The sequence below is a fragment of the Camelus dromedarius genome, chromosome 21 (assembly GCF_036321535.1).
Source record: "Camelus dromedarius isolate mCamDro1 chromosome 21, mCamDro1.pat, whole genome shotgun sequence".
NCBI classification, from domain to species: domain Eukaryota; kingdom Metazoa; phylum Chordata; class Mammalia; order Artiodactyla; family Camelidae; genus Camelus; species Camelus dromedarius.
In genome coordinates this window covers 7,879,658-7,892,746 of record NC_087456.1, presented here as the reverse complement: position 1 = coordinate 7,892,746, position 13,089 = coordinate 7,879,658, and the positions used below count along the sequence as shown (strand labels likewise).

At 51.3% G+C, this 13,089-nt stretch overlaps 1 protein-coding gene across 1 annotated transcript in view; it reads right to left on the bottom strand.

Moving 5' to 3' along the window:
• The window catches only part of RASSF5 (Ras association domain family member 5), a 68,846-nt gene that overhangs the window by 38,931 nt on the left and 16,826 nt on the right, over window positions 1-13,089 (bottom strand). Inside the window, exon 2 of the mRNA XM_031438690.2 lies at window positions 4,032-4,153. Coding sequence (XP_031294550.2) covers window positions 4,032-4,153 — 122 coding nt within the window. The remainder of the gene's footprint in view (window positions 1-4,031; window positions 4,154-13,089) is intronic.

Genomic DNA, 13,089 nt, shown 5'->3' with positions numbered 1-13,089 from the left:
TTAAACCCAAGAAGGGATCTGGGTGGACTGGAAAGGGACTTGCTTGGTCGGCATGGGTGCCCAAGGGAAAAGTCAGACATCACAGACCTCAGAGATCTCCAAGGAGAGACTCCGAACCCACCCGTTGAGAAAAGCACAGGCAGCTCCTGGTCACCTGCCTCCGTTTCTCCACCTGAGACCTGAGTGACCTGCACACCCTGGGAGGGCAGCTGGGGCTCTGAGCCCCTCCCTGCCCCCTCCCATCTCCAGCCCTTCTTCCTCCCTCCCTTCCTCCGCCTGGCACAGCAGAGAGAAGACAGCCAGAACCTTGGGATTACTGCTTTTCAAAGGTTGAGGCCAAACACGTATCTGCAGGATGATCTCAGTTGTGTTTTGAAAAATGTATGAATGGACAGGAAGAAAATATAAAACTGCTAACTAACAGTGGTGTCCTCCGGATGGAGGAAAATCAATGATTTTCTTTTCCTTAAAGAGCAGAGCAGAGAGATGCCACTTAGCTGAGACCTCCCGACAGCCATATGCCCCCGAACTAACTGACCTCCGACCAGGGCCCTGGCCACAACAGATCCCCCCGGAAATCGGCATTTGGACATTTGGTTAGCTCCGTCCAGGAGACCAGGTCAAGGTGAATGAAAGCTCCATCCTGGTATGCAAGAGAAAACCAAGCCAAGGCGGAAACCAGCACAAACAAGCTTTTTAGAAAAGGCGAGTGAGCCTGGAGCCGGGCCCAGGTTTTATTGATAGAAGGCTAGGTCCTGCCCCAGTTGTGCTGAAGCATGCAGCCAGGCCTGTCCAAGGCAAACACAGCAGCCCAACCCAGCCAGCCCGGAGCAAACCTCGTCCAGGCTGGCTGCCGGCAGGGGGCCGCTCCGCACCCCCTCGGGACTCTTCGCTCCTTCCATATGGCTCCTTCTATATTTCCATGATGGTTCTGCTCTGGACACAGCCCTGATTTAGCTTGCCAGAAGATTCTAAGGTTGACTCGCCTCTCCAACAGAGTCAAGGGAGTCACTCTGCTTCCAAATACGCAGACTTGGAAGCACCTGTTGACTGCTGACGTTCTGAGAAAGGCATAGCAGCGAACCCCAGGCCCTGCTCTGGGGCCTCCTGCCCACTGCACCTGAGAGCAGGCTGAGCCAGGCTAGGGCAGGGTTTCTCAGCCTCTGTGCTGTTCACATTTTGGGCCAGATGAGTCTTTGTTTCGGGGGGTGCTTTCCAGTGCGCTGGAGGCTGTTTAAAGGCATCCCTGGCCTCTACCCACGAGGTGTGAATGGCCTCTCCCCAGCTGTGACAAGCCAAAGTGTCTCCAGTAACTGCCAAATGTTCCCCTGGTGGGGGGTGTGTGTGCAAAATCACCCCCCATCTGACACCTGCTGTTCTAGAGGAAGAAATACAGACCCAGAGTTAAAATCCAGGATGTAGTGGGGGGAGGGAAGCAGGCTCCAGGATAGGGGATGGGCGCGGTCGAGGGGAACAGAGAGAAGAGACTTGCAAGTTTCCAATGGGAAAGAAAATTGGGGAAATAAAGAGATGTTTAAGTAAGATCTTTAGGAAATGCTGCTCTGTGTTGTGCTTTATAACTTCCCTCCTCGTCTTCTAAAGAAAACCTTCAGCAAAAATCTGCATTATTCACCAGGGCTTTGGGGGTCAGATTTGTTTCCCTTCCTTTTCTCACCCAGAATGGGGCAAAGCCCTCCCAAGAGGCCTGGTTACATCCAGGCTACGTTATAAACAGTTACAATTCCAAAGTGTTCAGAGGATGTACAGAATTAAAAAAATAAAATATTGTTTAGAGCTGATTCACTATACATCATATTAGCTTTCTTTTTTTTTTAATTAAAAAAAATTTTTAATGGAGGGAGGCAATTAGGTTTATTTATTTAGTAGAGGTGCTGAGGATTGAACCCAGGACCTTATGCATGCTAGGCATGCGCTCCACCACTGAGCCACAACCTCCCTCCATATTAGCTTTCTTGTAGTGTCTTCCCAGGGGGAGGAAAAAGCCTGGGGAGCAGCAGGGAGGCAGGCAGCACCCATGGGTGAATCAGGAGACTGAACATTGGGGAGCAAGTACATCATGGCCAGAAAAAGCGTGTGGACGGCTTGCCTGGGGATTTTTGGGACTGGACCCCACATTCCCCAGGTCCACCCATATTCTCTTGAGGAAACAGCCAGTCTTTCAGCACCTGTGCTGTCCCTCACAGCAGCCGGGACTTCTCCCCCAGGAACACGGAGTTTATTTGTGCAGTCTCGCTCCCCTACTCGACTGCGTCACTAAGTCCCTGGCATCCCTGGACCTGGCACGTGGTCTACATTCACAACATATTTGTTCAGTAAGTAAGTGTGTGATGTCCCGGAACACTCCTTACTTCCTTGACCAGCAACCTTCGACTCATACATTAAGACTCAGATCAAATGTCATCTCCTCTGAGAAGTATTCCCTGATTTCTCCCAACAAAAACAATTGCGCTGGATACTCGAAACACCTGATTCATACCGCTGTTGAAACCTGCATCACCGTACATACCATTTGATTGTGTCCTGCCTCCCCTGCCTGAATGTAAGCTCTCTGAGGACAAGAACTGGGGTGTATCATTTATTATCCCCACTCTTACCTGTGCTTGGCACATAGTAGGTATTCAATAAATGTTTGCTCAATGCAAGAATTAAAAACAATGCTCTCCTGTCTCCCTCCCAAATCCTCAACATCAAAGGTCAGGCACATCCTGGTTCAAGTGCCTTGGCAAAGCCCAGAACCAAGAGCTGCTTTGGGCATCAACTTCCTGGTCCTTTAATACAGGGAAAAATATTTGTGCAGTCCCTCTGAGGTTGATCCGGTCTGGCTGGCTGCATGGCAGGCAGGACGATGTGCCTGAGAAGTGCCAGCCCCAGCATCCCCACTGCCCCAGGGCTCTAAGGCCTCAGAGGAGCCTCAGGATCTTTCTCTGGGACCCTGGCCCCTCTGCATACCCACATCTATGGCTGGAGCCCTAGGTCACAGCAGGCTTTGTGCTTGGGGTGAACCACAGGGCACTTCTCAATAGCTACAGACTTCTCTGTGTCACCGTTTCTGTTCCATTCCCCCAGTCCCTTGAAAATGGGTGTGTGATCCTGTGATGTATAATAAGAAATACTTATTTGGCTTCTGTCTCCATTTCTGGCAGAGAGCTCCTAAAACTCTTGGAACTTCCAAAGTGATGAAAGCAACAAAAGAGCTTCTTGTTATGTTAATGACTTTTGAACCCCACCTAAGGATGCAGGCCAGTTGCCAGGAGAACCAACCAAGGATTGTTAGAGGACTGGAACTTACAGTCCCACCCCCTGACCTCTGGGGAGGGGAGAGGGGCTGGAGGGGGAAGCAGTCGCCATTGGCCAATGATTTAATCAATCATGTCTGTGTAATGAAGCCTCCATAAAACCCAGAAGGGTGGGGTCGGGGAGCTTCTGGGTTGGTGAACAGGTGGAGGTGCTGGGAGAGTGGCGCACCTGGAGGGAGCATGGAGACTGTGTGCTGCTTCCCCATGTCCTGCCCTGTGCATCTCCTTCATCCGACTGTTTCTGAGTTACGCCCTTTTATAATAAACTGATAATCTAGCAGGTAAAAGGTTTTTTTGAGTTCTGTGAGCTGCTCTAACAAATTAATTGAACACTAGGAGGGAGTTGTGGAAACCTCTGATCTACAGCCAGTTGGTCAGAAGCACAGGTGACAACATGGCCTTGGGATTGGTGTCTGAAGTGGTGGGGCGGGGGTGGGGGAGGAGAGTGCCAGAACTGAGTTGAATTGTAGGACACCCAGGGGGTGACAGGGAATTGCTTTCATGGTGTGGGAAAATCCCCCCAACATTGGAACGGGGTGCAGGATCAGAGTGTGTGCTGGGGACCCCATCTGGCCAGAAAGGGTCCCCAGCATCCAGCAGGGTGGAACGCTCACAAGGCCTGCTGCTCACCAGAGCTCCTGGGAGAGGTGGGGGGAGCAGCCCAGGCACCTGCAGAAGCTGCCCCCAGCCTGGTCCTCAAGCCTCGCTGCCTACCTGGCTGAAGGTCGGAGTGAGGGTGCCTTCTGGAGAGGGTCTGTCCCGGGCGGCGCCTTCCTGCTGACTGCAGTCCAGTTGGATCAGGCTGCGGCACTCCGGGTGGCAGGTGAATCTGCAGTCTGGAGGGAGAGAACAGCAGCGGGATTAGGGGCCAGACAGGAGTCCCAGAGAGATGCCAGCTCCCGGAGGGAAGAGCACGTGGGCAAGAAGCGGAGCCGGAAGAACACCGTGAGAACGACACCGAGCGCCAGCACCGATGGTGACGGTTCACGGGTGCTTTACAGTTTGCAAACTGTTTCCACTTCCGTGATTTTGTGTGACCCTGCAATCTTTATTACTGCCACTTTACAGACAGGACACTGGGGCCTAGGGACGTTGGTGGCTTCCTCAAGGTCAGATCATCTGGTTTCAGGCTGGTGCTCTTTCTACCAATTTATGTTCATCACTAGGGGCCGTGGATCCCCGGGCAAGGACTTCGCCTTTCTGGGCCTTGCTCTGCAGCCTGTAACGTTCAGGTAATAACCGCCCGGCCTGGTGCACAAGGATGCTCATGGTTATAAAGGAGAAGAGGTCTGAACAAATTGAAAGTGCCTCCAGGGACAAAGGCGTTGTCATCAACAGGAATGGCTGTCACCTGCCTCCGACCCTGCCCCTTCTAGAAATATCGGGGTGGGGTGTCTAACTGGGCCCAAGTAGCCTACAGACAACATCCCATGCTAGGTGCTGGGGGGAAGCACACAGCTGTGTCACAGACAGTGGTCACTTCTGTGGAAGGAAGACTTAGCGACTAGAGTTGAAAAGAGCCTTGAGTTGGAGAAACTAAGGCTCAGAGAGGTAAGGAGAGGTGCCCAATGACACACAGCACAGTGAAAGAGCCAAGGCTGCCAGCAGCTTCCAGCTTCCTCAGTAGCTCTCTCTGGAGCCTCCATGGCAGAAGAGAGATGAGGTTGAAGGTGGGGGAGGGGGTAATTAGGCTATTTATTTATTTATTTTAATGGCGGTGCTGGGGATTGAACCCAGGACCTCATGCTTGCTAGGCACACATTCTACCACTGAGCTCTACCCTCCTCCCTGGATGGTCTTTTTAAAGCTGCTGTAGGACACTCTATCTTGGGGTGGCAATAAGGTTGGGTTTTCTCCCTACTTTTTCGGGGAGTTTGGGAATGAGATCCCCACTCTCCCCAGCTGCCCCCTTCTGCTGCATCCCCAAAGGTGAGCACCTGAAACACATTCCTCCTACAGGTTTTGCCATCAATGTCTGCAGGAGGGCACCAGGCCAATGCGGGGACACAAAGAGATTCCAGAACCCTGCAGCCTTCTGACTCGATGGTCTGAGTTTCCTGCCCACCCTTCTGGGATGGCATTTAGAAGCCCTACCGCTCACCTTCCTCATGCCCGCAGGTGAGGCCCACTGACATCCCCTCTTGTCTAGGGTTTCTGACTCTCCTCCCGAGAAGCTGGACTCTCACCAGGAGATGGGATGCCAGTGCCCACATGCATGCCTAGACCCCGCTGTGGGAGATCTCTGCCCAGCACGAGGCTGGCCTCACCCCTGGTGGGGTTAAGGGCACGGGGTGGAGGGGTGTGCAAGCCAAATTTCTCCTGCTTGCAATGCCCAGAAATGCCAGGGCTTTGATAAGGGAGCACCGAGGCCAGAGACCACACAAAGAAGCGTTGTTCCCGGCTCCGCCCCTGGGATGCACCTGTGCAGCTCCTGGCCGCTCTCTGAGCGAAGAAGAATGCTCCAGGGGTGCCAAGGAGTGGAAACAAGGAAGGGGAGGAAGGACCGCTCCTTCAACTCCTTGTCCTGCCAACACAGGCATGCTGTGTCCATCTGCGCATCTGAATCTCTCAATTACTGTCTGTCTGTCTCTCTCTGACACACACACCCACACACACACCCTGAAAACAGCACCAAAACCTCAGATTTTTTTTTTCCACAGGCCTGATGCTGAGCTAGGCAGAGCCAGGGAACAGAAGACTCCAAGAGGAGTGGTTCGGGATTTTATAAAAAGCACATTGGAGTACCAACGACTGTCCCATCAGACCGAGTAATCACAGACTGCAGCAAAACCACCAAAGCACGTCTTGATATTTCCTGGCCCCTGGAAATGCTAAGCCCAGGGCTTTTAGGCCAGAAGAGATGAAGTCAGAGCCCCCGTGCCTTTCTCCACACACAGAAGCAAGCCCCACCAGCCCCAGCCGGTAGGTAGCCTGCAGGCTTACTAGCTCTGAGTACGGACTTCAGTGTCAGACCTCCGTGCCTCCTCTCGGCCCCTGCGGTGAGAGATGTAAGTCTGATCTTTTTCAGTGCTCTGAGTGGGGATACCCATGAGGTTCCAAAGGCAGAGCTGTATTCCACCGGGACCCAGTGGTTCAACTCCCACAGGCCGTCTTTCCCACAAGATAGCTCATCCCGAGACGCTGCCAAGCCAACGCCTGCCTCTGGTACCACGGTCCTCCGCAGCCCTTGGCTGGTGCTCAATCTGGATGAAGAAAGAGAGAGGGACTTGGGTGGCGCAGGGCCACACAGGCCCCTGGGAAGGGCTCCGCCTTCCCTGGACAGCCAGGCTCGTCTTCGGCAACAACTTCAATGCCTTGAGCATGGATTTCCCCGTGCCTGGGCTTGCCTGAGGGTGGGGATGAATAAGACAGGGTCGCTGGGGAAGTAAGGCGAGCTGGGCAGACAGGACATGCATGTGAAAGGATAACTAACGAGTGGGAGGACGGCACAAAGCCGGGGACTGACTGCGGCACCGATCCAGGAAGGCTGCTCAGAGGGCAGAGACACCAGCCAGCCATGGCCGCTGGGAAGGCTTCCTGGTGGAGGGGGCTGTGGGGAGCCTGAAGAATGGATCAGACTTTCTCTCTCATCGCAGGGGCCGAGAGGAGGCACAGAGGTCTGACACTGAAGAATAGACAGGTTGAAGATCTCCCCAACAAGAGGCAGCAAAAGTCTCAGGGGCAACACCCCTAGGCTCTAACCGCAGTGGCTCAGGAAGAACTGACATTTCTTGATATCAGCGTTGTCATCTACCCAGGAGAATGACCCCTTCCCTTCTGCATGCTTCCCTTGCAGCTACAGGCCCGTCCCCATCCCCAGGGACATTTTAAGGAAAATAAATGTGCTTCCAGGTTTGGGAAGAGAGGTCTATGGAAATAGAAGGGGACCACTTTAGGAGGAAGGATGGGGACACAGCCACAGAGGGGCCCTGCTCCGAGGAGGGAACAGTGGATCAGGATAGAGAGACGGCTCCTAGGGGCCACCCCCTGACCCGGACCCTACTGGTTTCCTAGCTGCTATAACAAGGCACCACGAACTAGGTGGCTTAAAACTGAAATTGATCGTCTCCCAGTTCTTGAGGCCAGAAGTCAGAAATCGAGTTGTGGGCAGGGCCATGCTCCCTTGGAGTCTGCAGGGGAGAATCCTTCTTTGCCTCTTCCCAGCTTCTGATGGCTTGCTGCTATCTTTGGTGTTCCTCGGCTCCCAGCCGCAGAACTCCAGTCTCTGCCCCCATCTTTACATGGCCTCCTCCCTGTGTGCCTGTGTCTTCACATGGCCGTCTATCTACACATGTCACCAGTCATACTGGATTAGGGGACCATCCTACCCTAGTGTGAGCTCTTCTTAAAGCATTGCACCTGCAATTACCTTATTTCCAAATAAGGTCACATTCTGACATCCCGGGGGTTAAGACTTCAACATAACATTTTTTTTTTTTTTGGTGAGGGCACACAGTCTGATCTCCAGGGAGCAGCAGCAGACTGGAAGAGGAAGAAGGCCAGGGAGTGCTGAGCTGAGGCCAGGACCACCTGCCTAACTCCACCAGCCCTGCTCTTGGCTGTCTCGGGCCTTGAAGGTCACCACCGAAGGTACCGTCTTGAACAAGGGGGTCAGGCTCAAAGGTCATGGCAACCTATACCCAGAGAGGCCATCTTCCTTCCATTTCAACCCAGAGGAGGTGAGCCCAGCAGATGGAACTATGTGTGCTAGGAGACTGTTTTCCAAAATACAGAAGCTGCAAACCACCCTGTAATACCCAGGGCTGCCAAGTTAGTCCCTGCCCCACCCCAGTTGCCAAATGTGTACACACACACACACACACACACAGAGGCACACAAAGAGCCTAATTTTTCTGAACCAGGGACATTCCATTGATAAGGGACCCTTAAGGACCTTCACCCCAGGGTTGTGTGTAAGACCCTGAGACAGTGCAGAGCTCCCCCCTTGATGCTCCCCCTCCCCCAGCCGGAGCCAGGACATGGGGCACAGATGAGGCAGGCTCCCAGGGTACAGAGGGTGGGTTCCAGCGAGCCCACCGGCCTCCCTAGCGGTCACTCCCAGGTCAGTGAAGCACCGCTTCTCACCCTGCATGGCCAAAGCCACTTCTGAGGCCCAAAGGGAAACATGACAGCCTCTGAATCCAGGAGCCCTGCATCCACTCGCTGGACACCCCAGGCCTTCTTGGACAAGGTCAGTTTCAGAACAAATCTGACCACCGTCCCCCTTCCTCCTTCAGGGACCTGGCCTGTACTGCGGTGTGATGGGAAGAGAATGGACTTGGGGCAAGGCCAGGCCTCTACCCGGGCCCATGACCTTGGGTAAGTTATTGAGCTTCTCTGATCATTAATTTCCTCGACTCTAAATGGGAATAATAGCCAGTCCATTGGGCTGTCATGAGGATTAAATGGGGTTCATGATGGAAAGCGCCACACAGAAGGCCTGGGACCTGGAGGCCCCCAGTCAGTGTTCCCCACCCCTAGCCTGCCCTGCGGATTCCTTCCCATCCCACCGAGCTCCTGGAGGGTCATCTGTAGTCTCTCCAACCTTCCCCTGGCTATCATTTCCCAAACAAGCACACAAATAGCTTTTAGTTTTAAAATAATTTTGTTCTTAGGCGATACAGCAAAATTTGAAAAAACAAACGAACAAAATCCACTACCACCACCACCACCAAAAAAAAAAAATGCATTGGAAAATTATAATGTTAGAAAAGTTTTTAAAAAGCAGGAGTAAAGTCTTTCTGAGCAAGTCAGTGGGGACAGTCCTCAGTCTTGGGGTCCCTATCTTAGCTGCCTTCTCAGTTCTTCAAGAGTCCCTCATTCCATAAATGGTTCAAATACATTTTTAAAAATCATCAATCAGTATATTTTTTAAAGAGAAGTAGAAACTTCTGTCTCCAGTTGTATTTTTTAATATAGAAATATGTTTCTCTACAAAATTGTGGAACAACAGAGAAGCGCCCCCAAGCATCTCTTTTTAAAAGCTTTCTCTTTAGCCAGTTTCCTTTGAACAACTGTCACTTTAAACATTCAATATTAAAATGTCCGCTTTATCTTGAAGGGAAATTTCGAGGGCAGTTTTTTAAAGTATGTAAACAGGAACTCAGCAAGTATCTGGGAAATCAATGCAATGTTTTTTCCTATTATGTCAAAATATGTTTTTTTCATTCATTCATCTATTGACTCATTAAACATTTTTTTGCTCTTTACTTGTTAAAAGAAGAGTCCCTCATTCTTGTGCTGAGGTCTCTCCACTCAGGACCAGCTGTGCCCACTCAGAGACCAGGCAGAAGTCTCTCTGTGTCCGTCTGTCCCAGGCTGGCCCAGCCCTGCTCCACCACCTACAGCCCCACTGCGCTCTGCAGCCTTGACTCTGCCTGCTCCCCCCACCAGGAACACCTCTCTCCATGTGGCTCCAAGATTTCCCCTCGGACCTGAGTCTGTCTGGTTCCTGCTGTGACCACACACCCCTCCTCCAAGTCCCCAGGGCTGCAGTTCCTGAAGTCCACCCTTTCCCAGTCCTTTGCTCTGGGCCCTGCTCGGGGTTTGAGAGGACCAGGTTGGTATGAATTGGTTGAGTGAACAGAGAAAGGAATGAATGAATGGTCTTCTGTCTTTTGCCGAGGGGGAGCGACCAAGGTGTGAGTGCTGACCTGACCCTAGGCTGGAGTCCTAAAGCCAGCCTGCCTCACCTTCCTCTGCTAAAAAGAGATGATGGCAGGACCTGCCTCACAGGGTTGCTAGGAGAATCCAACTAGATAATTATAAAAATAATAATACACATCTGATACAGACTAAGACATCAATAAATATTAGCTATTCTTGTTAACCGGCTAAAATCCAGGTCCATCTCTCCAGTGGTCACAGCATCTGGCATCCTCATCCCAGAAGCCTGCCTGGGCACATCCCATCAGTGTTCAGTGACCTTCCTTCAGACTCCACTGAGTCCTGATACAAGAGTCCCTGATGCATCCTCAGACCCCCATTGAACCCCTCTCCTCAGTCTGAGCAAGAGAAGCCCCAGGTCTCAGCTCCCTGCAGAGGTCAGGCGCCAGGTGGACAGGGAGCCTGGTGAAGGGCCACCCTCCCCCACCTCGGAGAGTCTCCACTGCCCGCCCGGGACGCCTCTCCTCCCTGCCTTCCCACCCACCCCCTCCAATATGTGAACTTCAAAAATCTTGCTCTAGGTTCAGAAAAGAAAATTGTTAACCAAAATTGATCACTTCCAGTATTACGGAGGTTGTGGTAAGCAAGACGGTTCTTGCCTTATTGGTGGTACCAGATTCCTGCAGGGATTTATCCTCAGTGCATATTTATTTGTATCTAAATATGTCTCCACTGAAAGGTTTACTACACAGTTGTTTATGGCAACAAGATGCTAGAAATGCCCCATATTCACCTGCAGTAGGGGGCCAGTTAGAGTTACATTTTAAAACGATTTAGCCATTACATAAGATGATGTAGATTAATATTGGTCAACTTGGAAAGATGTCCACAAGCATATCATTGAAAGAGAAAAAGATTGTGTTTTATGGTCCTTGTCATATAAAAATATACACACACCTACATACACATTACACATAGAGAGAAACCTGCAAGGAAGGTAACATGCTTGTTCTGAGTGATAAGATTTCTAGTATTTTTATTTTCTTTATAGTTTCTAGGCTGTTACAATGAATATTCTTTACTAATAAAAAAATACCACAAAAAAGGAACAGAGAAAAATCTTGTACCCACATTGTGATGACAACAGGTACCATTATTCACTACTTACAGTGTGTCAGACACTTTATAAATATGATTTCACACAATCAATACTATGCCTCTGTGATATGCATTTCTATCCCTACTTTAAAAAAATACGCTTTATGTTTTAGAGCAGTTTTAGGTTCACAGCCAAACTGAGCAGAAGGATACAAAGAGTTCCCATATGCATACCCTCTGTCCCCCACATGCACAGCCACCCCATTAGCAACACCCCCGACCAGAGTGGACATTTGTTACACCTGATGAACCTACACTGACGTGTCTCTGTCACCCAAAGTCCATCACTTACATTAGGGTTCACTCTTGGTGTTGTACATTCTGTGCGTTTGCACAAATGTCTAATGACATGTGCCCACCATTGAAGTGTCACACAGAGCAGTTTCACTGCTCTAAGTACCTCTGTGCTCTTCCTGTCCATCCCTTCCTCCCCACTAATCTTTGGTAATCAATGATCTTTTTGCTGTCTCCATAGTTTTGCCTTCACCAGAATGTCCCATAGTTGAAATGACGCACGGCATAGCCTTTTCAGATTGGCTTCTCTCACTGAGTAATATGCATTTAAGGTACCTCCGTGTGTTTCCATGACTTGATAGCTCATTTCTTTTTAGTTCTGAAGAATATGCCACTGTCTGGATGGACCACGGTTTATGTATCCATTTACCTATGAAGGACATCTTGGTTGCTTCCAAGGGTTCCCAATTACGGGTGAAGCTGCTATAAAAACACCTGTGTGCAGGTCTTCATGTGGATGTACGTTTCCAGCTCCATTGTTCTGCTCCTATTTTAGAGATGAGGAAACTGAGGCTCGGAGACATTGAGGCTTGTTAAGAGCCTCACAGCCAGTAAGTGGCAGAATTGGGAGTGGGAATCCTTCACACTTGGTTGTGTCTCAATAGCCCTGTTTTCTGGGAAACCGCCCCCTCCACTTGATCGTGGTCTGGCCCTCCCTCCCCTGCACTGCACCTGAGGCCAGGGCTTCATCAGGGATGGGGGATGGGTGGCCAAAGGCCAGAAGAGAGCATGGGTCAAAGGGATTCAGGCAAAGAGCGCTTTTTCCTCTGCCCTAGCAGGTAACAGCAACAGCGCCCCTCCCACAGGCCTGCGAGCTGCCAGTTCGCAGCTCGAGTCCCAGCTCAGCCAAGCCACTCCACCTGGGAGCGTCAGAACTCACCGGTACAGTCTACCCGCTCTGGACTGGTTCTCCATCCACAGCCCCTTCATCTCTGGGACGCCACATCTGGGAGACAGTGAACTACTCAGGCAGCAGCCAGAGGGGCTTGCACCGAGCATCAGAGAGGCCAGCTCTTCAGCCAAGGTCAAGTGCCACCAGTAGTGGGCTCTCAGCCTCCCCTGCTCAGAGGCCCAGGCTCTGCAACTCTGCTCCCTATGACACCAAAACAGAGCCAACTGCCCATCTGGTGGAGAGATAAGGATGGCGAGACAGCAGCCCGAATGGACACGAGCTCCCAGCACCAAAGTGCACCCACACTTGGCAGCTGTATGTCGGGTCCTCAGACAGGCCATGTGGTGCCTTGAAGGACCCTCCCTCACCTGCATGACAGAGGGCTTTGAGAAAGGGTGGAGGTGGCAATGCACTTGATCAGGAACTTCAGAGTGGATAGAATCTGACACAGATCAGGGTCTGAATGCAAGCCCTGCTTCTAACTGGGTTTGAGATGCCTGAACAATTGACCTGATGTTAGTAAAATAAGAAATCTATTTAGCCTCAATTTCCTCATCTGTAAAATGGAAGTAAAGTTATCTTCCTTGCTGCAGCATGTGATGCCAGCCCTCAAATCTCTCAGTTATTGTATTAAGTAAGAAAACTTAGGCAACTTTTCTGCTCACCTCTGTTCCTCCCCCCTGCTCCTCCCTCCCTCCAGCCTGGGCTTTGATGGCCCAGGGGAGTAAGGCAGGGTCATGAGAGGATGGTTTGTGTTGGAGGGAGGGGAGGTAGAGAGACCGATTTGCCAAGCTTGGAGGTCTGTAGCCATCACCAAAATCA